Here is a 27188-nt window from a genome sequence, read left to right as displayed (position 1 = left end):
ATGGCTTTCTTACCTCCTCTCCGATATTTTTCTTTTTCTTTTTCTGTTCCTTTTTTTTTTTTTTTTAATAAGAGAAGACAGTATATGTGGTTTGAGGAGGTAGTGGGATCAGGTACTTAGTAGCACTGTAACCCTGTCGGTTTCCCCATGGGTCCAGAGTGATCCGCACTACTCCGCCTGGGGCCCAGGGTCCCACGACCCAGGCCCCAGCTGGCGTGCCCCGCACGACCCCTGCCCAGAACCCAGTGTCTTACTGAGCCCGGTTTCTCCAGGGGTCTGGCGTGCTAAGCGCAGTTTGGCCCGGGGCCCAGAGTCCCGCGATCAGGGCCCCGGCTGGCGTGCCCCGCGCAAGACCCCCACCCAGAACCCAGCGTCTTACTGGGCCCGGTTTCTCCAGGGGTCTGGCGTGCTATGCGCAGTTCGGCCCGGGGCACAGAGTCCTGCGACCCGGGCCCCGGCTCATCATGTTCTTTTTAAAGTTATGATGTTTTCTTGCTTTTGTAAGAATGCTGTTTTTAAGGCAAGGGAGATCAGATGTCAGCAGGACTGATAATGTGCTGCTTCCCTCAGTCACCATCTTCCCAGAAGATGTCCCCAGACATTGGCTTTTAAACTTAGCTTCACAGAACCTTATGGTTTCTATAGTGGTTCCTCCAAAATTTCATCTACTTTAAAAAAAGAAAAAGTTAGAAAGACATTGTACAAAGGAACACAGTTAAAATGGATGCCTGTGGTCATCATTCAAATATGCAAACTGGCAGAAACCCAGCCAGTAGTAGCCAGAAAGCTACTGAGCATAGCAAGATATCAACAAACATGTCGAAGCTCACATATATGATACTGGGAATGTCCTAAAGGATGTTAGTTGAATGGCTTAAGAACGATGTGAAACAAATGAAGAGTTGTTCTAATCCAGAACATCACAGTTCTCTGAACAACCACCCCAGGAATTCCTGTCAAAAAATAATTGAATTAGAGGGATATTAATACCATGCCAGTGTCCTAAAATAGGTGTAGTGACATTTATTTGCACAGAGACCATGCTTAGTTATCTAGGAAACATTATTTAAAGCTTATATCCATCTACTTCTGTTTCTTATTACTGTGTATAGTGTCTCCATATAGTTGTACCTTTATTCTAGGAGTTTTGTGTCTAGGAGTTATGCATATCAGTTCATGGTGCCCTCTTATACCAGTATTTTTTTCTCTCATTGCTATCTCTATATTCTAGGATTACTTGGGGATTTCCTTAGAATGAACCCTAATGTCAAGGTTAATGGAAGTTGCAAGTCCATATAGGGAGAACAAAGCATCTTGTAACCTTATTTAATCCTCCTAAGAGTAGGAGAAAGTGCATTTTTCTTATTGCAGGGAATATCTTTCTGATTTGTGAATATTTATGGACATTAGTCAAGCAATAATTCTTTTGCATTTCTTGTTTATTGTTTTTCCGTAGTCTTTCTTTGAAGCAGCAAGCATGATGAGCCAGCTTTCTCACAAGCATTTGGTTTTAAATTATGGAGTATGTGTCTGTGGAGAGGAGAGTAAGTAAAACCATTAACTTTCTTATGTTACTGTCATGCCTCTCTCAGAGAATCCATTCTTATTCCTATTGAAGATTCAATTTCAGGATTTCCAATATCTATAATTTAATAGGTAAATTTTAATTTATTAATTTATTAGGAAAACTATAGTAGTAATTAGATATCATTGAATCTGAAACATCCAAGACTATTCAGTTATACCTTGTGAAAAAGGAACCCATCAAATGAAGTGAAAAATCAGAAGACACTTTATATGCCTTATGTTATAATGTCTAAACAATAGAGTAGTATAGTAAACAAATGTCTTGTAAATGTGTTCACCATAGCAATATAGATTGTGGCTGGGTCAGCATAACACTGGAACAACTGGCCATTTCTTTACAAATTCACTTGGAATTATGAAGAAAAAGCATATAAATGGTAGACTGGATTATCAGAACAAAATGAAGTGATACTGTATGGGCATATATTGTATAATATTATTGCATATTGTATATTATATTATATTACATTAAAACAAATATTTATATTTGCATATTTTACATTATAAACAAATATGTATATTTCTTTAGATTCCTATATCTTCCTGTTGCAAATAAAAACTAAAAATACAGTGGTGAATATCCTTTAAGTTTTGTTTAAATTAATGAATTTTGCTTAGTTAATTTAACTTTTTGTCTATTATATCCACATATGATTATACATATATTTATAAAAGTTTATATTATATGCCTTTAATTATATGTATACTTGAGCCCTATTATTATTACCTATATTTTAATGCAGATATTCTGGTTCAGGAGTTTGTAAAATTTGGATCACTAGATACGTATCTGAAAAAGAATAAAAATTCTATAAACATATTATGGAAACTTGAAGTGGCTAAACAGTTGGCATGGGCCATGCATTTTCTGGTAAGTAATTAGTATATTCTTTTCTTTATTAAAACTTACTGTTTTATCTTATGAAGCAATGTAGTAATTATATTGACCTGGCAACAAGAAATCTATGAATAGATGCTGAGTCATTCAAAATAATTTGTTAGGTTATAAAAAGGATTATTTTAGACATTTTTTTTAATTGGTGCACTGTATTCATACATCATAGTGGGATACAAACTTTTGTAGACATACATGCACACATTGCCCAGTCAGCCCCCACCCGATCCCCACCCCATTCTCTCCCCATCCCTCCCTCCCATGCTTGGCTTACTGGTTGACATCTAGTATTATAGCAATTTATCCAAAATTAAAAATGATAATCTCACATAACAGTTTCATTTGTCTGATACCAAGCTTTTGATGACTTAAAGATAACATTTCAATATTTCTTTTTACTTTCTTTCTTACCAGAGAATATTTTTTTATATTTTTTTAGGTGAAACTATCATATATTTATATATTTATTTTTCAGAAAAAAAAATCTATCCTAATATGGAATATGAACTCTAGATACCCAAAACGATCTTGAAAAAGAACAAAGCTAGAAGATATATATTTTCTGATTTCAAACCATATAAAGCTACAATAATTGAAACAGTGTAGTACTATTCTAAAGGCAGATATATAAACCATTGGAGTTAAATAAAAGCCTAGAGCTAAATTCTTCCCTATATTGTCAAGTTATTTTTGACAAGGTTTCCACGAACATTTGGTGGTGGAAATGATAATCTTTTAACTAAATATTGTTGAAAAATAATAATTACATGGAAAAGAATAAAATTGGACCCTTACCTAATCCCATATACAAATATTAACTCAAAATAGATAAAAGACCTAAATATAAATCTTAAGACTATAAACTTTTAGGAGAAAATCTGGGTCATAAAACCTCACAACAATGAAATTGGCAGTGCTTTCTTGGATATGGTTTCAATGGCACAGGCAACAGAAGAGTATACAAACTCCCTAAAAAATAAAAAAAAATATTGTATATCCAAAGACAATGTAAACAGAGTTAAAAGTTACTAATAGAATGGGATAAAATATTTCCAAATGCTATATCTGAAGGCATATTAATATTCCAACTAGAAATCCTAAAAATTAACAACAATAAAGGCAAACAATACCATTTAGAGATAGGTAAAAGACTAACATAAATAATGAATCTCCACAGATAACCAATCTTAGTTGTCTGTTGGATGGAAAATCTTGTTTCTCTGGTTCTGGTGTGTGTTACCTATTTCTTCTTTGTAGTTAATCTCTTTGAGTATTTTCTCTAGTGCTGGTTTTGAAGACATAAATTCCTTCAGTTTCTGTTTGTCATGGAAGCTTCTTATTTCTCCATCTAATTTGATAGAAAGTTTTGCTGGGTAGGAAATTTTTGGCTAGAAGTTGTTTTCTTTCAGAATTTGGAATATGTTACTCCAAGCCCTTCTGGCTCTCATGACTTGGTTTGGGAAGTCTGGAGTGATTCTAATTGGTTTGCCTCTGAATGTCACTTGGCCCGTTGTTTTTGTTGCCTTTTAGATTCTCTGCTTGGCTTCCACATTGGTCATTTGACAATTATGTGGCGTGGGGATCCTCTTCTCCGATCCTGTCTAAAGGGAGTTCTATAAGTTTCCTGGACCTGTGTATCAACCTCTTGCTCTATGTTTGGAAAATTTTCTGCTACTACTTCCTTGAAGAGATTGTTGATCCCTTTGGTTTCACTTTCTTTTCCCTCCTCTATTCCAATTATTCTTAGGTTAGCTCTCTTAAAATGGGCCCATATTTCTTCAATATCAGATTCTTGCTGTCGGATATTTTTTCCTAGATTAGAAACTATGTGTTCATTTTTGGAATGATCATCTTCTAAGAGCGAGATTCTGTTCTCCATGTGGTCTAATCGGTTGTTTGTGCTTTGAATTGAGGCCTTTACTTCATTAATTGCATCCTTTATCTCTTTTTGGCTCTCTCTGAATTCTTTTCGAAGCACCTCTATTATTTCTACAGTTATTTTCCTGATTTGATCTTCTAGAAATCTCTGATTTTCAGTTTTATCGGGTTCTGATGTTGTGGGGTTGTGGGCATTTATTTCTCCAGCGTTATTCCTCTTTCCCATGATTTCGGAAGTTTGTGCCTTCTCTGGGTTCTTCCCTTGGATCACTATGACTTCACTTAAGGTGCTCTGGATCTCGAGTCTGTAGTATCTCAGACCCCACTACTCCTTTACTGGGTTTTATCACAGAGTCTCCGACCCAGAGAGTCGATAGAGGCTGCTTTAGACTGTGGGGGGTGCCAGGTTGCACATTCTCCTATGGTGTGATATCTCTGCCACTGCCACTCCCCCACTGGGTCAAGTCCCAGTGAGTACAGTACTGGGATTTCTCCTCTGTGGCCCGCAATGTGACTCACTGTTCTTGAGTTCGCAGATGTAGCTGTACTGGACTCGGTGAATTCAGTGAATTCGCTGCTGCTGCCGCCGGTGGCAATATGGCACCGCTGCTATGCCCTCGGCCATGAGGCTGGCGTATTTCTTCTTGATTTTGAGTTCCACTCTGAATCCCTGCAGCATGTGCTGAGCTCAGCCACTGGGAGCTTTAGATGCTCCCTGCGCCGAGAAATCCCACCTGGCTGTTCCGCAGCGGCTCACCTCGGCTTGCTGTAGCTGTCCGGTGAATTCACCGCTGCTGCCGGCAGTATGGCGCTGCTGCTGCGTCCTCGGGCGTGAGGCCGGTGTATCTCCTCTGTGGCTCTGAGCTCTGTTCTCAGTCAGCTTTCTCTCTGGAGCCTGGTGATTTTTTTGTTTCTCTGGTGATGGTGTTTTCTGGCTATGAAAGGCACTGATTTTGTGGTAATGGAGATTGGTTGTTAGCGGGGCTCTTAAGCCCCGCTTTTCTTGGTCGCCATCTTCCCGGAAGTCTATTTTAGACATTTTTATCTAGATAAAATCATTTTTGAAAGAATACTTTTGTTCTTCCATCAATTTCTTAGAATTACTGATGGATAATCTGTAGTTTGTGTCACTTAAGTTAGAAAATTTAACCAGATATTATGCAGAAATATGCTTTACTGCTGTGGCATTTGGACATTGTGTTCAATGAGAAAGCAGTGGTGACAAAACAGAATAGAGGAACAGTTATCGGATCTTCAGAATATACCTATGTCCTACAGTTGAACTGAAAACAGTATTTCCTGATGTCAGCTACCATCTGAAAAATCTTGTAAAATATTGGTTTTGAAAAGTGAAGTAACACTGGGTAGGTGTAATGTATGTGTTTCATCATAGGTAGATTATTGTGTCATTTGAAGTGCAAAACCGGAAACAGTACTGCCATAAAACTTTTATTGTCTCGAGGCATGCCTCCAAATTAATATTTATTGTGCTGTCTTACATCTTTGCTTTAAATGTAAAGGAAATTTAAAGCCTTAGACATAGTATCAGATATTTATAGATTAATGTTTGAATGTCTGTGCATTTAACTTCAATAGGAAGAAAAATCCCTTATTCATGGGAATGTATGTGCCAAAAATATTCTACTTATCAGAGAAGAAGACAGGAAAACAGGAAATCCTCCTTTCATCAAACTTAGCGATCCTGGCATTAGTATTACAGTTTTACCAAAGGACAGTAAGTTCTGCATTTAACTTTATTAATCTTTTCTTTGGTAGTAGCATAAAAAGAATTTTGTTAAATTTTTTAAAACTTTTTTTCTGATGTTTTTGATTAATAACAACATTTACTTATCACTTTTAGCAGCTTAAGTAAGTTATATCCTGTTCTCTGTTTCTTCTTTCTTATAACATGCCATCATGGATTGTTTGATAATTTTTATAAATAGTTTAATCCCTAATTATGTATAAAAGATAGGACTTTATTCATTTTAGTGTGAAATTTTTCATTATTATTCTTTGAGCCATGGAAAAAATTTTCAATTTTCATTTTGCTAGTCACTAAATTTTTTTTTGAAAAGATATATTATCAGCCAGGCGTGATGGTGCACACTTGTAATCCTAGTACTTGGTAGGCTGAGACAGGAGGATCGCAGGTTTGAGGACAGCCTTAGCAACTAATGAGACTCTCATTAACCTAGCAAATAAATTTGTTTCCAAATAAGAAATAAAATTGGTATGGTGTATAGCTTGAAGGTAGAATGCCTCTGGGTTTAATCCCCAGTATAACCAAAAAAAAAAAAAAAAAAAAAAAGAAAAGAAAGAAAAGATATATTATCTGGCTTAAAAACTGACTCAGTTATTAAACTAATTTTGACATTTAAAAACTTTTTTAAAAGTTTTCTCTGTGTCTCAATCTTCTATTTACAAAAGTAAGTTAAAAGTAAAAATTTCTGTCAAGTAGGAGGAATTTTTTGGGGTTCATGTAATCTTATAATTGTATTTTATTATCTTGTTTAACTTTTCTAATTGTTCTAAATTTAGAATCTAAATTGATCACCTTTTTTGTTCATTGATGTACAGTATCTTATTTGACCCAATAGTACTTAAACTTGATGGCTTATCTGCCAGTGGAAAAAACAACAATAATAGGACAGTAGTGGTATTACTTCAGGTACTTGAGGAAATTTTACCATTTGCAATTGGAAAAAAAGATGAACAAAAGTGTATTTGTATGGTGATGGGGAAGGAAATCAGTGTCCTTGTCTTCTTTAATCTTGATTATACAGCAAAAATATTCACATCACTTTATCAACATATACCAAAAGATGTAACAGATAATCTATCACTATGTATCTGTAATTTTTCGGAATACCAAAAGGTAGAGTTATAATGCTTCTTCCTTCCTTGAATATTATTATTAATTAAACTGGTGCTGTCAAGGGCCATAGAAACTTTACTTGGGAAATTTCATGATCGGAGCAGAACTCAGTGTAATAGTTCCATACCTATAATATCTTGGTATAATTTAGTCATTCATCTGTTGTGATAAGTGCCTTTTGGTCTATGTTTATCTACAAGTCAGAATGCAAACTATTGTTATTAAATTATTAAAATATCTCTTTAATTGAAGCAACATCACTTTTCACATTGTAAAAAATTTAAAAATATCAGGAAGCAATTTTAAGGCAAATTTTGCATATTATATATGCATACACATATATTTTGGGGGACACTATGGTTTAATAGAAGAAAGTTTAGTTGATAAGAAATTCATTGCACAGAATTCCAATTCTGCCCATGCTGCTAGTAAACTATATAACTTTGAGTAAATAACACAATCTTTGTAGATCACAGTAGTATCATTGTTAAAGCTAAGATACTGAATTAGATGATCTCAAAGGTCTCTTTTAGCTCTCAAGCATAAATACCCCCCCTCCAGCAACCAAAAAAGACTTTGTTATTCAAATGAGCTTGAAAATGATTTTGAAATAATGGTTTACTTGTGGACATTATTTAATTATACTTTGTTTCTATTATTTAAAAGTTCTTCAGGAGAGAATACCATGGGTACCACCTGAATGCATTGAAAATCCTAAAAATTTAAATTTGGCAACAGACAAATGGAGCTTTGGTACCACTTTGTGGGAAATCTGCAGTGGAGGGGATAAACCTCTGAGTGCTCTAGATTCTCAAAGAGTAAGTTTATATAGACTATGAAACTAGAGTTACTTTGTAATCCATATATTTTTTAAAAATTGTATTGTTGCATTGTAGTCATACAACTTAATGGAGTACAAAATGTTAGAGGCATACATGTACACACACTCATTTAGCCCTTCCCCAATTGCCATTCCATTCCCTCCCCCCTCCCTCCTTCTCATGTTTGGCCCACTGATTGACTTTGATATGTTTGTGAATGTTCATCATGTACATTAGGGAATGTTCCTCTTCCCCCCTCACATCACCCTAGTTACGTGTCCTTATTTGCTCATCTATGGTTTTTCCATCCTTGTCTAGAATTCCTCCTATGACCCTTTACCTTCCTAGCTTCCACACATGAGAGCATTTGATTTTTTTACTTTTTGTAACTGACTAATCTCACTTATCATAATACTCCCCAGTTCCATCCATTTTCCTGAAATTGACAAGATTTGTTCTTTATGGCTGAGTAAAATTCTATTGTGTACATATCCCATAGTTTTGTAATTTGTTCATCTGTTGATGGACATCTTGGCTTGTTCCATAGTTTGCCAGCTATTTCTCCAATAGAGGACTAATAACTAGAATATACAGAGAACTCAAGAAACTCAGTGCTAAGATAAATAACCCAATCAAAAAATGGGCAAGTAAGCTGGGCATGGTGGTGCATGCTTGTAATCCCTGCGCTTGGGAGGCAGAGACAGGAGGATCGCGCAGGTTCGAAGCCAGCCGTGCACGCTGGCTTAGGAGACCCTGTTTCCAAATAAAAATGTAAAAATAGGTCTGGGAGTGTAGCCCGGAGGTAGAAGGGCTTCCAGGAACCCCAGTATCACCCAAAAAAGGGGGGGGCAAGTAAACTAAGTAGGTCTTTCTTATTTCTTTAATATGGTTTGATATTTCTTAGTCCATTTAGTTTTAAAAAGATTGGTATAGCATTGTACAATCTATTCTCAGCATTTGTTTTTTTTAATTTTAGAAACTACAGTTTTATGAAGACAGACATCAGCTTCCTGCACCAAAGTGGACAGAATTAGCAAACCTTATAAATAATTGTATGGATTACGAACCAGATTTTAGGCCTTCTTTCAGAGCCATCATACGAGATCTTAACAGTTTATTTACTCCAGGTATGTACTGATGGAATCATCTTACTGATCACTGTCTTTCTATCTTTGTTGTATTTAGAGAATCTTTACTAATTTTGTAATACCTTCCACAAAGTTCTTTGATGTGTTTAGGAATTCTTAATTAGTTATGGTCATATAATGTTTTTACACTTTATGCATGTTCTAATCTCCTTGACTAAACACTTTTTTTTTTTTTTAAAAAAAGGCTCTTTCTCCTCCAGTAACCCAGTTTTATTTGTGTGTTTGTTTGAACAGGAAAAAACTCACAAAATTTATTGCTTGTCTATGGCATGGGAGTATTAGACTCCAAACTAGTTTTAATTTGCCAGTTACTAAGAAGCATGTTTATTTGGCTACATTGACTTTTTAGTAGTAATTCTTTTGGTTTTTTACTACTTCCCATATATTTTATAATTAATTGATTTTATAAACATGAGGTAATTTGTTTTTTGTGGGTTTTTTTTTTTACCTCCTTTAAAATACTGAACTAAAGATGCATGTATTTGGTCTATAGGTACTTCCTACTTCACTACTACTTGCCATTCTCACCAGAAAGCCAGAATATAACATTAATTTTTCAGTATTAAAACCTACCTATGTTGGGAAGTAATCATTTAGCCTTTGCAAAAACTTTTTTTAAGGCCTATCCGATTACATTAAGACAATCTAAAACACTTAAGTTTCCTTGTATCATTTAGTATTTCTAACATGTTCTGATTTTTTATCAGCTTGAATATAAATTTAACCTACAGATGAGTATGCTGATTTAAGATGGTAATCTTTATTTCTCCAGATTATGAACTATTAACAGAAAATGATATGTTACCAAACATGAGGATAGGTGCCCTAGGGTTTTCTGGTGCTTTTGAAGACAGGGACCCTACACAATTTGAAGAAAGACACCTGAAATTTCTACAGCAACTTGGCAAGGTAACTTATCATAAGTTTTCCAGAGACAGTATAGTCATACAACATTTTATTTAAGATTGACAACAAAAAAGGCTTTAGAAAGTCTCTTCAAGTACATTTTTACAAAAAAATTTTAGGAATATTATAGGAAAAAGGTTTAGTTGTTTTTGGGAAAATGCTGTTAAATAAACAACATTGTTTACTGAAGAACTTCTCAGAGCCTTTCACATGTAATGAACATGAAACATCTTGAAAAGGATGATAAATTAGACAGTACTTCCCATATTTGACTATGAGATTTAACTGAGGAACTCTTGGTTGACAGGTAGATTTGTAGTTCGTTATAAAGGATTCAGTGAAATAGAGAAAGGAACACTTCAGTCTTTCCACTTGTAGTTCTACCTTTAGTAACCTCAGAGAAAAATAACCGATTGCTTGGAGGCTAGGGTGTGACTGTACCATGTTCACTAGACTTTGCTGGGGATAGAACTTAAGGGCATTCTACCTCTGAACACCACATCTAGCAAAATGATATTTTTTATTTCTACTCAGATTTTATTTTGATCACATAGCAAAGAGCAACTTGTTTATAGACAAAGCAGAAATTAGTGTAATTTGACACTCATCGGTTTATTATTGAATACCTCTCAGTTTGTTGCTAGTTGTATAGAAATATTTTCATGATCATAAACACTAGTTATTGGATTAATGATCATAATTACTGGTGTCAAAATCATTAAAGCCTTAAAAATTATTTTATCTGTGGTTCTAATAAAGCATCTAATTTCTCCAGTCTTTAGATCTAGCCTTTAATGGATATTATCACTCAGAATTGTAGTTTATTTCAAAATAAAAATTAATATAAAATAAATATAAATAGGAATATATCTAGTGAAATTTCATTGTCTTTGGTTGATAATGGTATTTTGAATTAGTTTTTTTTCCCCCCCCAGTACTGGGGATGGAACCCAGGGGCATTCTACCTCTGAGCTACACCCCCAGCCCTATTTTTTATTCTTTATTTTGAAACAGGATTTCTCTGAGTTGCAATGGGCCTCACATAAGTAGCTGAGGCTGGCCCCAAACCATGATCCTCCTGTCTCAGCCTCCCAAATGCTGGGATTACAAGCATGCGCCACCACTCTCGGCTTAAATTAGTTTTTAATTTTTTTAGCTTTTCTTAATTTTTTTTTTTTTGGGGTGTTACTGGGGTTCCAGGCTACACTCCCAGACCTATTTTTACATTTTTATTTGGAAACAGGGTCTCCTAAGCCCGTGCACGCAGCTGGCTTCGAACCTGCGTCATCCTCTTGTCTCTGCCTCCCAAGTGCGGGGATTACAAGCGTGCACCACCATGCCCGGCTAGCTTTTATTTTTAATATGCACATGAACATATGAACATTGATGTGACTAAGATCTTTTTCTGTGTTGACTGACTTGACTATTGAGCATTTCACAATGTGTGCAATATTCAGTCATCACCTCTATACTTTGTAAACAGTTGTGTGTGTGTGTGTGTGTGTGTGTGTGTGTGTGTTACTACAGATTGAAGCCATTCAATCTGTAGTGTTTTACCATTGAGCTACACACCTAGCCTGTTTTTATTTTGAAATAGGGTCTCACTAAGTTGCTGAGGGTTTTATTACTTTGCCGAGGCTGTCCTGGAACCTGTGATTCTCTTGTCTCAGCCTCTCATGAACTGAGAATAAAGGCATATGCTACTATGCCCAGCTAGTGACTGTAATTTTTCTAATGATAAAACAATGATATTAAAGAATAAAGCTTTGTAAAACTATTGAAAATAAAGAAAAAACACTATTTTAGAGTGGTATAATATTCAGTTTTGCCTTTTAAAGCCAGAGCTTCCCTTACTCCATATTCTGCAGTAAAATGTGTAGTTTCTCCTCTATATCATCCTTTTTGTCTTCTTAAAGCAACTAAAAAAATTGGATCTTTTTTTTAAACAAATTTTTTATTGAACATAAATGGTATACATTTAAACTATATTTGGTGCCCTCTCCCCCCCCGCCCCCATTTTCCCTTCCCCCCTCCCACCAATGGTTGACTAGGGTAACCATGCCATATTCATAATTTTACACATATTCAGATGTAGACCCTCATTAATCAAGATCAGCCTTCCTCCTCCCCTATCTTTCCATTCAAGTTTTGCTGATATTTCCCCTCCATTATTTGGAGTCTCACTGGTATCCTCTGTTCCCTAGTTTGGGCATATTAGAGGAAACATATGTACCTTCTCCTTCTGTGCTCGGCTGATCTCACTTAACATAATGTTCTCCAGGACTTTCCATCTTCTTGCAAATGATATAATTTTGTTCTTCTTTATGGCTGAATAGAATTCCATTGTGTGTATTTCCCAAAGTTTTGCTATCCATTCATCTGTTGATGGAGATCTGGGTTGGTTCCATATTTTGGCTATTATGAATTGTGCTGCTATGAACATAGGTATGCGTATGTTGTTGTAGTTCTCTGAATTCAACCCCTTTGGAAAGATACCCAGGAGTGGTAGAGCTGGATCATATGGTGGATCTATTCCCACCTTTCTTAAGAATCTTCACACAGAGGCATTCCAAATTTAAACAGACTGATTTTTGTCACTCACACTGACAAATTATAGAAAACTCTAAATTTCAAGGGTTAGTAGACCTGTGTTAAAATAGACACTTTCCCACTGTTTATTAGAATGAAAATGAATAGCCTTTTGTAGAGAGCTTCTGATATAGGTAGGTGTCAAAGACCAATGAAATGCTTATATCACTTGAATTCTTTAAAGGTCCTTAATAGAGATGTACAAGGGTATTTATGAAGAATATCATTGCAATATCATGAATGTATTTTTAAATCTTTCCGTAGTGTACATTGTTTCTAATTTAAAAATTAGTGCAGCATGTGACAGAACATAATAATTGAAATCATATTTTCAAGTGTGCACCACCACTCCCAGCTTGAAAATTGATCATTTAAAAAAATGTGGGAATATACCAGTAGGCTAACAAGTCTTTCTTAAATCAGACATTTCATTAGTCTTCTTGGGCCATGTATCTGTCTGTCATGTCCCTAGGGCTCCGGCCCGCAGAGCCCCAAGAAAGAAGACACAAACACCGAGTCTGTTGACGATGCTTCCTCTTTAATGCTTCCCTTTAATGCTTCCCTGGCGTGCCCCTGCGTTCCCCGGCGTTTTCTCTCAATGCGCACAGCAGGCAAATATATCAGTCTCATAACCCCTCCCTCATCACTCCACCAACCCCAAGCTTCCCACAGCTAGGGCATGCGCATTTCTAACCCTCTCATAGGCGGGCTGGTGGTAGCACGAGGCGCTGCATCACTAATCATCCGTAGGACGCCTGATAGGGCTCACTGCGCAGGCTCAGGGCACCGCCAGCCTCGTGAGCCTCGTGACTTGGCAACATGCCTAGGCGCCATCTTGAGTCCACGCTGGCAACAAGCCTGGGTGCCATCTCGGTCCAGCCGAGTGGGCCCCGACATCTGTCTGCATTTTTGCATCTATAATTTGAAGATTGACCACATAACTTAGTGGAAAGAAGATTTATTTTCTATGATTTCGGGTTCAGTTCCTGTGAGGCCAGGGACTAGGGCTCTCAGGTCATGGCCACAGGAAGCGGAGAAAGGGAGAGCACAAGGGCTGTGCTCACATCATGGAGGCCGGAAGCAAGAGAGCAGGCCAGGGGAGGAGGAACCATTATACAATCTCCAAGGCCACACTCCCAGGGCCCACCTCCTCCAGCCACACTCTACCAGCCTACTGAGACTGCTCAGGTGAACCCATTACAATGGATTTATCCACTTCTGGGATTATAACTCTCATAACTCAATTATATCAACCCTGAGTATTAGTAAATGACCTCTTTAGGGGACATTTTATATCTAACTAAAACAGGTTGCTATAACAAAATACTATAGAGAGGGTGGCTTAAACAACTGACTTTTTTCCCCCCACAGTTCTAGAGGCTGTAAAGTCCAAAATCAGGGGTAGGGCAGAGTTTGGTTTTTGGCAAGAGCCCTTTTCTTGACTTGCAGAGAACTCTAATTGCTATATCCTTCATAAAAGAGACAGTGCTGGAGGGAGCTTCTTCCTTTTATTACGAGGGCAATAGCCTTATTGCATGGAGACCCCACCCTATGACCACTTCACAAGGCCCTATCTTCAATACAATCACGTTGGGGGCTAGCGCTTTCACCATACAGATTGTGAGGGGGCACAGGCATTCAGTGCATAACAAACCCTTATTCCATCCAAATCACTAATAGTGATCTCAAAAGATACATTTTGAAGAAGAAAAGTTCTTCCTAGAAGTTAGTTATAGAAATACAGGAATTGTCTAGCATGTCCCTTGAGCAACGAAATTACAATAAGTTGTAGAATTGTTGCTCAATTTAGGTTTTTATAGATGTCCTGTATATGGGACACCAGGACGTGATGAGTTAATGTTTATCATTAAGTGCCTTTTTTTTTTTTGGTGGTACTGGGGATGGAACCCTTCTACCTCCAGGCTACACTCCCAGACCTATTTTTATATTTTATTTGGAAACAGGGTTTCTTAAGCCAGCAAGGCTGGCTTTGAACCTGCGTGATCCTCCTGTCTCTGCCTCCCAAGTGCTGGGATAACAAGCGTGCAACGCCACACCCAGCTCATTAAGTGCCTTTTTTTATTAGTTTATGTTTTAGACTATCATTCCTTTTGAATAAATTAAATTTTTAGGTTTATTACACACTTGTTGAGATAGTAATTTGTCTTTTTGCTATGCAAATTGCCTAATATAAGCTTAGAGATATGTCTACTAATTCCAGATACTGGGGTTTTCTGTAGAATTTTAATTCATTGGTGTCTTGAGAACTTGAGATTTTCATCCTAATGTAACATGTTATTTAGGGCAATTTTGGAAGTGTGGAGATGTGCCGGTATGACCCTCTACAGGACAACACTGGGGAAGTGGTGGCTGTGAAAAAGCTCCAGCATAGCACTGAAGAGCACCTCAGAGACTTTGAAAGGGAAATTGAGATCCTGAAATCACTGCAGCATGACAACATTGTAAAGTACAAAGGAGTGTGCTACAGTGCTGGTATGTCGCCCATTGGAACCTGTTTTACACTCAGGATATGTCTTAGACATCCTGGGTAATTGACACAATAGTGTCTAAAGATCTGGACTCAAATGCCAGTGCCCATAGGGGATGCATTCTGTATGGCTAGAGATCATGCATGGTGATCATGGCCTAGAACTACAGGAAGTCTTTGGCTAGTTAATTCTCCTCACCACTTGCTTAATAAGAGTGGTGGTGTTGTTCATCCTCCTCCTCCTTCTTTCTCTCTCTCTCTCTCTCTCTCTCTCTCTCTCTCTCTCTCCCCCCTTTCTTCCCTCTTTCTCTCTCTTTTAACTAGGAACCCAGAGGTTTTCTACCTCTGAGCTACACCCTTAGCCCTATTTTATTTTCAATTTTGAAATAGGGTCTAACTAATTTGCTAAGGGCCTCACTTATTAAGTTGCTGAAGATAGCCTTGAACCTGCAATCCTCTTGTTTCAGCCTCTTGCATAATGGGATTAGAGGTATGTGCCACCCTGCCAGCTGTTTCATTTAAAAATTTTTTTGTATGTTTTATCAAAGTATTATTTTAAAATTACTTGATATTGTTCATTATATAAGAGGAGAAATGAAATTGTTTTATCAACTTATTTTGGTTTGCCTAAAGTATTAAAGAGAACTAAAACGAAAAACATTTTAAAAATTTCTTTTCAAAACTTCCTGACTAAAACCCCCTGTATTCTCAACTACTGTATCACCTTTAATCTACAATAAAGTATTTTCCATCTTAGACCTAGATGTTATATTTACTTAAGTCACTTATGTATGTTTTTTCCTAGTATTTCATCAGTAAAATATAGTAAAGTAAAATATTATATTCTGTTTGTATATTAAAAGGCCGACGTAATCTAAGACTAATTATGGAATATTTGCCATATGGAAGTTTACGAGACTACCTCCAAAAACATAAAGAACGGATAGATCACAAAAAACTTCTGCAGTATACATTCCAGATATGCAAGGTATTACCTAATATTCTGATTCTTTGTTGTAAATAAGGAACATTTTGAAGTAATTAAATCCTTTACACTTTTTTTGCTAATAAATGAAATTTATAGGGATAAAGCCATTTAAATTATATTTTGTATACTTTTTAGTTTATTTTACTAGCTGAAAAAAATGTTACTTTATCCATAGGGCATGGAATATCTTGGTACCAAAAGGTATATTCATAGAGATCTAGCAACAAGAAATATATTGGTGGAGAATGAGAACAGAGTTAAAATTGGAGATTTTGGATTAACTAAAGTCTTGCCTCAAGACAAAGAATACTACAAAGTGAAAGAACCTGGTGAAAGCCCCATATTCTGGTGAGTAAAATATATTTCACCTAAGTGTTCCTTCACTTTTTTCTTCATTCTAAGCCTGAAACAACTGAAATGTAAATAAAGTGAAATGGTTTGCCCAAAGTCACATGATTAATAAATGAAAGAATTGGGATTCAAAGAATCTGTTTCTAGAGTTTGAGCTCTAATCTGGTTTTTGAAAAAGACATTTCTGGATCATAACACTGCCATAGTGCTTTTTATTTATTTTTTTTTTTGGTGGTACTGGGGTTCCTGGAAACCCTTCTACCTCTGGGCTACACTCTCAGACCTATTTTATACTTTTTATTTGGAAACAGGGTCTCTAAAGCCAGTGCGGTTGGCTTCGAACCTATACGATCCTGTCTCCGCCACCCAAGCGCAAGGATTACAAGCGTGCGCCACCATGCCTGGCAACGATAGTTCTTTTAAGAAAGAGCTTTTAAAATATTTGCATTCATTCAAAGAGATGATACAATTGACAAGTTTTGTAAATGTCTCAAAAAGAGGGGAAGAGCCTTTTCTCTTTATTTTTAATAATGAAAATTAGTTTTTTCAATATAAGTGTTTTAATGTTACAAAATATTCTTTAAAAAATTGATGTTAGCCTGCATTGGGTCCTGGGATCAGTTTTTAGCAATAAAACACAAAACAAAAAGCTGAGAACTAAATGACAGGTTTTAAACTTTAAATATTCAGTTTCATACCAGTTTTTGTATTTTTTATCATAAAACCACTACATTGGATAAGCTTTCCAACCAGATTCTCTGCCCAAATATTTATCTAGGAAGATAAGTCATGAGGTCAGGCAGTCAAGGAAAGGTAAGATGCTATATATCTAGTATAATTAATTTCATATTAAGATATAAAATAAGATAAATCATTTTCATGATTTAATTTGCAATAAGAATACAGAGCAAAATGTTGTAAACGTTATAATTTCAGAAGTAATTCCAAGCTGGGTGTTGTGGCGCAGGCTTGTAATCCCAGCATTTGGGAGACTAAGATGGGAGGATCGCAGCTTGAGGACAGCCTCAGCTACTTGGTGAGGTCCTTTACAACTCAGTGAGACCCTGTTTCAAAATAAAGAATAAAAAATAGGGCTAGGGTGTAGCTTGGAGGTTCCATCCCCAGTACAGGAAAAAAAAAAAAGTAATTCCAGAGACATTATATACATATGTGGGAATACCCATGCCAGTCTCAATACCCTATATGGGGAGGAGCCAAGGGAAAGCCCGCCAAGTACTGTGTGCATGTATGTCACTATCACTATGATTTACATTATGATGTGAGATTAAAATGCACCAATAAAAGTATTTTTAAAAAATTTCAGAAGTCAAGTATATGGTAAGAAGCATAGCATTGCTTCAGTAACTATTGGAGAAAAATATGCAGTAAACTCTGATGTTATTCTTTGGAGAATAATTGAAAACTTTCTGATATTTGTACATATCAGAAAAAACCTCATTTTCATCATAGTCAAAATTTCCCCATGTATTTAGTGGAAACAAAAGAGATTTACTGCTAAAAACTAATCAGAGAACTTGGAGTTTTATTTTTAAAGCAAGTAGAAGATGTTAAATATTTTATATAATGCAATAAGGTTGGCAGATTTTCATAAAAATAGAATATGGGTTGATAAATAGATTTTAGCTAACTTATTGAATAATGAGCACTGTCTTTGTCCATTTGTGTTACTCTAACAAAATACCAAAGTTTGAGTAACTTATGAAAAACAGAAATGTATTTCTCACAGTTCTGGAGGCTGGGAGGTTGTGATAAATGCATTGGCAAATTGAGTTGTCAGGTGAGGGCAGGCTTCTGCTACTATGCTGATGCCGGTCTGCTGCAGCCTCTTGAGGGGAGGAAGGCCGTGTCCTTCCTTGGAGGAAGGTGGAAAAACAAATGTTTTGCCAAGTAGGTCAGATCCATTTTCACCTGTGGAAGTGAAAATGAAACCACTTCCACACAAACAAAAGCACAAGGAAAAATAATATGAGAAAAGTATAGATAGAACCAGACCAGGGACCCATAGCAACCAGCTAGAGCTGGGAGGTCCCAGTAACAGTCTCTGCAGTGTGGTCAAAATGACCTGTCTTGGGTGGTGTATCCACTTCATAGGTGAGACCTCAGATGGATGCCTCAGTCTCACTCCCTTTTATGGGGATTGTTGTTAAGGCAGGCCAACTCTGCCTCAGTACATCTGCTGATGTAAGCCTTTCAGCCATCAGCCAGAGGTGTCCAGCTATGGACCAAAGGCCAGAGGTCCCACTAGAGCTAGCCATCTTTCTGGTTTCACAAAGGTTGGTAAGCAACTTGTAATGAAGTTAAAGCTGTGTAATCTCATGATCAATACATTTAACTTGAATACATTAGATTAGCAAAACAGTTAACTGTATATAATCAAGATAGGACTTTGCAATCAAGGAAAAACAAGCCAAAGAAGAAAAACAAGTTAAAGAAAGTTGATGAATAAAAACAAGTTTAAGGGAGAGTTGATGATGAGTGCAGAACTATATATGCACTTCAAAGAGGGACCATGAAGCCTCTTTTGTAGGGGCCCATTGATGGGAGAGGAGCTGTATGGCTTAATCATCTCTTAAAAGCACATTTCTCAATACTATCACATTGGCCATTAAGTTTCAACACATGAAGGGGATACATTCAAATCCTGCAAAACACTAAATCTGAAGTTTGAAATAAATCATGTGGAATTTTTATCTACAAAGATTTAGGTGTTGTATCTTTTTCTAAAAAGCAATCCAGTTTCATTTAACAGAAACCTTGCCATGTATAGTGCTCTTATTGTTCAAAATGTTTTTGCCATGTTTAGTGCTCTTATTGTTCAAAATGCTTTTTTTAAGGCTACCAACATGTTCATCCATGTCCTAGGGATTAATACTAAAAACTTGAGTGTGAGGGATGCCTCTACTTACTTTTTTACTTCTTTTGGACAGTACTGAAAATTGAACCAAGGGAGCATTCTACTTCTTAACTACACCCCCAGCCCTACTTTTTAAAATTTTAAACAGGTTCTCACTAATTTTCTGAGGCAGTTTTGAACCTGCTATCCTCCTGTTTCAGCCTCCCAAGTACTGGGATTATAGGTATGTGCCACCATGCCCAACTGTACTTAAAAAAATTTTTTTGTAAGTATTTTTATTTTTTATAATGTGCTTTTATTGGTGCATTATAGTCTTACATCATAATGTTAATCATGTTGACAATGACATACATGCACAGTGTACTTGGTGGTGCTCTCCCTGCCCATTCATTTTCCCCTTTCCCAGTACAGAGTATTGAGACTGATGTTGGCATATTCACATATATACACATAGTTGATGGTAGTATTTTAATTAATGAACATCAGTCTTCCCTTTCCCTTAGATTATCTCCCTGGCTCCCCTGAGGTTTCTCTTCCATTATCTGTGGTCCCTCTTGTATCCCAGTTACCGCCTAGTTTGTGCATATTAGAGATAGCATATGACCCTTCACTTTCTGTAATTGGCTAATCTCCTTTAACATAAAGTTCTCCAGGTCCTTCTATTTTCTTGCAAATGACATAAGCTCAGAGAATTAAAACAAGAATTAATAAGTAGGATGACATTAAACTAAAACGTTTCTGCACATCTAAGGAAACCATGTCTAAAAAATCCCACAGAATGGGAGGTCTTTGCCACTTATCCCTCTGACAGAGGACTAATATCTAGAATATACAAAGAACTTAAAAGACTTTGCACACAAAAAAACAAATAACCCAATTAAAAAAATGGGTAACTGAATTGAATAGACACTTCATAAAAGAGATACAAAGAGCCAATAGATACATGAAAAAATGTTCAATATCATTAGCAATCAGGGAGATGTAAATCAAAACTACACTGAGATTCCAGCTAACCTCAATCAGAATGGCAATCATTAAGAAGTCAAATAACAATAAATGTTGGCAAGAATGCGGGGAAATAGGAACTCTTCTATACTGTTGGTGGGATTGAAAACTAGTTCAGCCACTATGGAGATCAGTATGAGATTTCTTAGAAAACTGGGAGTAGATCTCCCATATGATATGGCTATTATCACTACTGGGAATCCTTCCAAAGGGATTTAAACAAGAGAACTACAGTAATATATGCATACCTATATGTTCATAACAGCACAGTTCATAATAGCTAAATTATGGGATCAACCTAGGTGTCCATCAACAGATAAATGTATTACAAAATTATAGAAAACATACACAATGGAAATATTTTTAAAAGAAATTGTTGAAACAGGGTTTCTGTATTGGTTTGAGGTATAGTTGCAGGTTCTTGTTCTTAGCTACCTTAGAAAAGAATAGCCAGAACTCTTCTGCTGTAAGCTTAAGCAGTTTTATTATTACAAAGGCAGAAAAAGGGACAGACCATTAAAGCATTATGTCAGAGAGAGAGAGAGACAGACATAGTGGATGACTTGAAAGTAAGACACTGAAGTTTTTGGATATAGAACAGTTTTTATAAAGAATTTTATCTCCCATCTTTGCTTAACAAATAGTCTTCCTGACCCGACTAGATCCGCCCCTTCTCCAGGGCAGGCCTTTTGATGTGAGGATTCACTATCTTACATCTTGTCTGACCAAAAGCCTTCTTCCTGTAGGTGTAAACTCAAATCTTTAAGACTCCAAAATGTGTTATTTAATTAAAGAAGTCAGTGGTCTCATGATATCTGCCTTCTTTGAAGGCTTGTGCCATCCTCCCACATCCTTGGAGAATTTTAACCTGTCTGCTATAAGTTATTTACTATGCAAACTTGTCTTTAAATAAGAAGGTCCTAGGCTACAACTCTGTTGTGTTCTTGCTAATCACTGCCTGAGTGCCTGCTCTGACTGCTTTTACATTTTGAAATTAATGCCAAAAAACTTGAAATCAATACATTTTGTAATTAGTACCAAGGACATTTCCCCTTAAGAGAGAAAACATAATTGTTCTTTTTCTGAGATTGACTAACATCACTTACCATGATATTCTCTAATTCTGTCAAATTTCCTGCACATGGCTTAATTTTGCTCTTCTTATGCTGAGTAAAATTTCATGTGTGTATATACTAGTTTTGTAATCTATTAATCTGTAAATGGATACCTAGGCTGGTTCCATAATTTGGTACTGTGAATTGTGCTGCTAGAAACATGGATAATCATATACTGCTATAATACTGTGACATTTTGGGGGGAAGATACCCCTAGTGGTATAGCTGGGTCATATGGTGGTTCCATTCTTAAGTCTTTTGAGGTTCCTCCACACTGATCTCCATAGCAGCTTCACTAATTTGTAATCCCACAAGCAGTGTATAAGGGTTCCTATTTCTTCAGATCCTCAGCATCATTTATTACTGTTTTTATTCTTGATTATTGCCATTCTAACCAGAGTTAAATGGCATCTCAGTGTACTTTTTTTTTTATGTGTGTGTTGTACTGGAGCAGGAACCCAGGGCATTCTACCTCCAAGCTACACCTCAACCCTATTTTTTTATTCTTTATTTTGAAACAGGGTCTCACTGAGTTGCAAAGGGCCTCACTAAGTAGCTGAGGTTGTCCGTCAACCGTGATCCTCTTGTCTTAGCCTCCTAAATGCTGGGATTACAAGCATGTGCCACCATACCCTGCTTATCTCAGTGTACTTTTGGTTTACATTTCCCTGATTGCTAATGATGTTAAAATTTTTTTCATATATTTATTGACCATTTGTAGTTTTTTTGAGAAATGTGTATTCACTTCCTTACACACACATTTATTTGCATATATATTGATCATATCTAATTTATATAAATTTAAATTATAATTATAAACTTAGTTTATAATTATAAAATTAATTACATGGATAATTTATATAACTTTATTTGTATTTATGTCTATAAATTTCATTTGGGATGCCATCTCCCCCACACACATTGTACCACTGTCCTGATTGATTTGAATTATTTATTAATTTAAAAAAATTTTTATTGGTGCATTGTAGTTATATATCTTAATGGGATACAAGATGGTGGAGTCAATTGCCCATTTTTAATTGGATTATTTGTTTTAAGTGTCAAGTTTTTAAAATTCTGCACATATTCTAGATATTCTCTATCAGAAGAGTATCTGGAAAATATTTTCTGTAGGCTCTCTCTTTGGACTCTTGATTCCATTACACAGAAGATTTTTACTTTACTGCCATCCCATATATTAATTTTTATTTTAAGTTCCTGAGCTTTAGTCTTATTGAGGAAGTTTCTACGCATATCTATATGTTAAAGTGTTAGTACTATGCCCTTTTCTAGTAATTACAAAGTTTCTCATCTCATTTCAAGGTATTTGATCCATCTTGAGTAGACTTTTGTGCAGGGTGAGAGGTTGGAGTTTAATTCCATTTTTCTTTTTTTTCTGAAACAACTTTTTATTAAACAGCAAAGCAGAACTCTTAACACATTTTTAAATATTTGTAAGTTAGGTCACAAAAGGGATGCAAAACTTTTGCAGTCTATTCATATAGCTCAAGTCATCAAATCTTAAATAAGATTTGTACATAAGTACATAAAATTATTTCATGATTAAAAGTAGCCCAAATCTAATAATCATATGCTATATTAGTGAATGTCCTTTCTATTATCACATTTTAATATTATTTCGGATATTGATTCCTTTACCAAATGGAATCTACAAACTAAAATTTTAAATAGTGTCAATTAGACTGAAACTCTTGCAAACCAAGTTAGTTGAATTTACAGAAAATTTTGGGAGAAAATAAAATGCTGAAATACTGAGTAAGATTACTGACTTTTATACACGTTAAACTCTCCCATTAATTCATGATTCTGATATTAATGTACTCCCTGAAGGAATTTTGCAAAAGTTGATCTGTTGGGTCCCACATATAAACCTTGCCAAACTCTGTAACTGGTCTAACATGTGGCTTACATATGGTAATTAAAACTTAATCCACTTTCATATTTATTTCCTAAAAGATCTACTCTGAGCCAGAGATGACACAAATCTGGAGTGAAAACATTTGAAGTTGGTTTTTATTACTTAGCAAGTTCTTTCTACCTTTTTTTCTAAGATATTATATATTTAAAACAACAAATGACCAGAACGCCTCTCTTTTCAGATACCAAATGTGTTATTTTGTGTGAAGGAAGATTTTAACAAATCTTCCCAATATGAAACTTTACTTAAAAGAAAATCTTCATTTTTATAGCCTCAATTTGTTTTTAATTAATTAAAGAGAAATCAACAATCCTACCTTATTATTAAATATCACAAACAACAAGCTCTAGCTGAGAAGGTATCATATTTTGGTTAAGTATCAACAGTTAAGAGTACAGGTTACTCTTATAGGTGATTAACTATTAAAATTACTTTTACAAATGTGAAATCATCTTTTTCCTTGGGGGAGGGCAATGCAAAGGAAGAGGCAGATGGAGGAGAGGCACAAGACGGTGGACAGGGCACTTGAAGCTGTACACTCAGGACATGAGTTTTTTTTAATTTTTTATTGGTGCATTATATTCATACATCATATTGGGGTAAAAAACTTGTGTGTACATACATGTACACATCACCAATTTAACCCCTACCCAATTCCCACCCCATTCCCTCCCCATCCCTCCTTCCCTTGCTTGTCTTAGTGGCTGACTTAGATATGTTTAAGTACATTGGGTGTTTTAGAGAATTTCCTTTGTCCCCCCTCCCATCCCCTCATTTAGGTTGTCTTGTTTGCTCCTCTTTAGGATTTACTTTTTCATCTAGAGTTCCTCCTATGACCCATTTCTCCCTAACTCTCACATATTAGGGAAAGCATCTGATTTCTTATATTTTGTGACTGACTAATCTCACTTAGCATAATGTCCTCCAGTTCCATCCATTTCCCTGAAAATGATGTAACTGAGGTTTTTTTTTGATGGCTGAGTAAAATTCCATTGTGTACATATCCCACAGTTTTGTAATCCATTCATCTGTTGATAGACATCTTGGCTGGTTCCATAGTTTGGCTATGGTGAATTGTGCAGCTATGAACATAGATACACATGCATTAGTTTGGTAGTTTGGTTTCCTTTCTTTTGGGTAGATACCCAGAAGTGGTATTGCTGGATCAAATGGTAGATTTGTTCCCATTCTTCTGAGGATTCTCCATACTGTTTTCCAAAGTGGTTGCACTAATTTGCAATCCCACCAACAATGTTTGAGAGTTCCCACTTCTCCACATCCTTGCCAGCATTTGTTGTTTGTGTTTTGAATGATTGCCTTTCTAGTTGGAGTTAGGTGAATCTTACCAAGCCTATAATAAAAGACAATACTAAACCTATATATCAAAGCAAATTTGATAAAATATTCATCTTCAAGTCTCATAAATATATGTAATTCTAATTATAAAGTCTCTACAATACATTTACACATTTTCATAGATTATCATTATACATAAACTTGTTATGCAGTTAATTTTGCCTAGATTTGACATTATCTTCATAAATAGTCAATGAAGCCACAAACAAAAGTACTGTACCTTTTGGAATTATCCAAATTTTAAGGAAAAACAAAATGTTCAGCAGCAATTCTATAAAACAGAAGGGAAATTAATTCCTTTACTTTTTTTTGATTTTTGTCTCAGTCATTTGAAAAACACTAGAAGCAGACATGAGGTTTTCTATGTACTGTCCAAGAACTTGGTTTTCTGATTTTAGCTTCAGGTTGTCTTCTTTAACTGCATCTACTCTTTCAGAGAGATCTTCAAGTATGTGTTGCAGTACCAACACTTGATTGACAAGTCATGTTTTTTGCTTCCAGTTCCACCTGATTTTTTTTTTTTTTTTTTTTTTTTTTTTTGGTGGTACTGGGGTTCCTGGAAGCCCTTCTACCTCCGGGCTACACTCCCAGACATCGTTTTACATTTTATATTTGGAAACAGGGTCTCCTAAGCCAGCGCGAGCGGCTGGCTTCGAACTTGCGCGATCCTCCTGTCTCTGCCTCCCAAGCGTGGGGATTACAAGCGTGCGCTACCACGCCCGGCCTCCACCTGATTTTTAGCATCAACTGCATCCACATTAACATTCATCACCTTGGATGACAAACTTTTAAGCCTTAGATACAAAATCCTTGATGAATGGTCTTGTGATAGAGGCGCTAGGTGGGGGTGTAATGAGAGATGTCTCCGGCCAGGGCATCTGAACCAACTGACCTTAATTCCATTTTCCTACAGATACCCAGTTTTCCCAACTAGAAAAGGCTTTATTTTGAAAAGGCTTTATTTTCTCCAGCATATGTTTCTGACATCTTTGCCAAAAATCAGCTGGCCATAAATGTGGGGCCATAAATGTGAGGATTTGTGTCTCTATCTTCTATTCCATTCCATTGGTCTGTGTGTCTTTTTGTGTGCCAATTCCATGCTTTTTAAATTTTTATTTATTACTATAGCTCTAAAGTATAACTTGAAATCAGGTATTGCGATGTCTCTCACATGCTGATCAGCCTTTACCTTTAAGTTTGCTCTATGCTAAAATCCATTGATTTTTATCTTTAAGTTTGCTCTATTGCTAAAATCCATTTTTCAGGATATTTATCTGGATTTATTTAAAGCTTAACATGCAAAGAGCAGCTTATTATTTCAATTCTTAGAAGGTATTTTGCATTTAACCTTAATGTTGCGTCTGATTTATTTGGTTTTCAGTTATGTTTGTATTTCAATTCTCATGACCACTCTGGAATCCTATGATTTTATTGGAGCACTCCTGCTGCTCAGCATATAGTCATATTCACAGCTAAGATTCATTTCAGGGAAGAATAACCCAGTACAATCAACAAAGGGAAAGGTGAATGGGAAAACATTTATTTAGAGGAAACCAAGCACAAGCTTCAAAGTATCCTATCCCAGTAGAATCATATAGAACATAATTTAATTCCTCTACCAATCAATTGCAACAACTCATGCAGTATTTTTCTTTTTCTTTTTTCTTTTTTATGGCACTGGGGATGGAACCCAGGGGCATTCTACCTCTGAGCTACACCCCCAGCCCTATTTTTTATTTTTTTATTTTTGGTGGTACTGGGGTTCCTGGAAGCCCTTCTACCTCCGGGCTACACTCCCAGACCTATTTTATATTTTTGAAACAGGGTCTCTTATGCCAGCGTGGCTAGTTTTGAACCTGCGCGATTCTCCTGTCTCCACCTCCCAAGCGCGTGGATTAAAAGCATGCGCCACCACGCCTGGCCCCAGCCCTATTTAAAAAAAATTTTTTTTTTAAACCAGGTCTCACTAAATTACAGAAGGCCTCACTAAGTAGCTGAGGCTGTCCTTTCTCAGCCTCCCAAATGCTGGGATTACAAACATGTACCACCATGCCCAGCATGTACAACATTTTCTATCAGGGAAGCTCATTAGAACCTCAGTTCAGTATGTGAGATTTTTATTGGGACTGGTCATATAGGCACTTTCTACCTGAGATGTACCAAAATTCTAGACTTACATAAGGAAAGCAGATGTAAGCATAGAACACATTTTTGCATGAACAGTTTAGGCTTAGTGAGCCACTCTTATTTTGGGAATCAGAAACCCTCCTAAAATTTAAGTTCCCAGGTGCCAGCCAAGGTTCAGCATTGAGAAGGCCCTTCTGAGGATAGCAACCTCAAGTCTGCTATGTTAATTGCTGTACACTTGA

The 27188-nt window shown here is 36.2% G+C and overlaps 1 protein-coding gene and 1 pseudogene across 2 annotated transcripts in view; one reads left to right on the top strand and one right to left on the bottom strand.

Annotated features, from left to right (window-relative positions):
- The window catches only part of JAK2 (Janus kinase 2), a gene marked incomplete at its 3' end in the record, with an annotated part of 122474 nt that overhangs the window by 91961 nt on the left and 3325 nt on the right, over positions 1-27188 (top strand). The window contains exons 13-21 of the mRNA XM_080708990.1: positions 1457-1544; positions 2331-2458; positions 5957-6095; positions 7905-8056; positions 9036-9186; positions 9980-10116; positions 15006-15195; positions 16054-16178; positions 16354-16526. Coding sequence (XP_080565116.1) covers positions 1457-1544; positions 2331-2458; positions 5957-6095; positions 7905-8056; positions 9036-9186; positions 9980-10116; positions 15006-15195; positions 16054-16178; positions 16354-16526 — 1283 coding nt within the window. The remainder of the gene's footprint in view (positions 1-1456; positions 1545-2330; positions 2459-5956; positions 6096-7904; positions 8057-9035; positions 9187-9979; positions 10117-15005; positions 15196-16053; positions 16179-16353; positions 16527-27188) is intronic.
- LOC308272581 (short coiled-coil protein-like) lies at positions 25119-25588 on the bottom strand (annotated as a pseudogene). The gene is made up of 2 exons: positions 25550-25588; positions 25119-25326 (listed from the first exon to the last, which is right to left on the bottom strand). The product of its transcript is annotated as a short coiled-coil protein-like (transcript).

Source organism: Muscardinus avellanarius (assembly GCF_963383645.1).
Source record: "Muscardinus avellanarius genome assembly, chromosome: 13".
In the NCBI taxonomy this organism is placed as follows: Eukaryota; Metazoa; Chordata; class Mammalia; order Rodentia; family Gliridae; genus Muscardinus; species Muscardinus avellanarius.
Note: the sequence above shows the minus strand (reverse complement) of the source record. Positions and strands in the feature narration are given on the sequence as shown.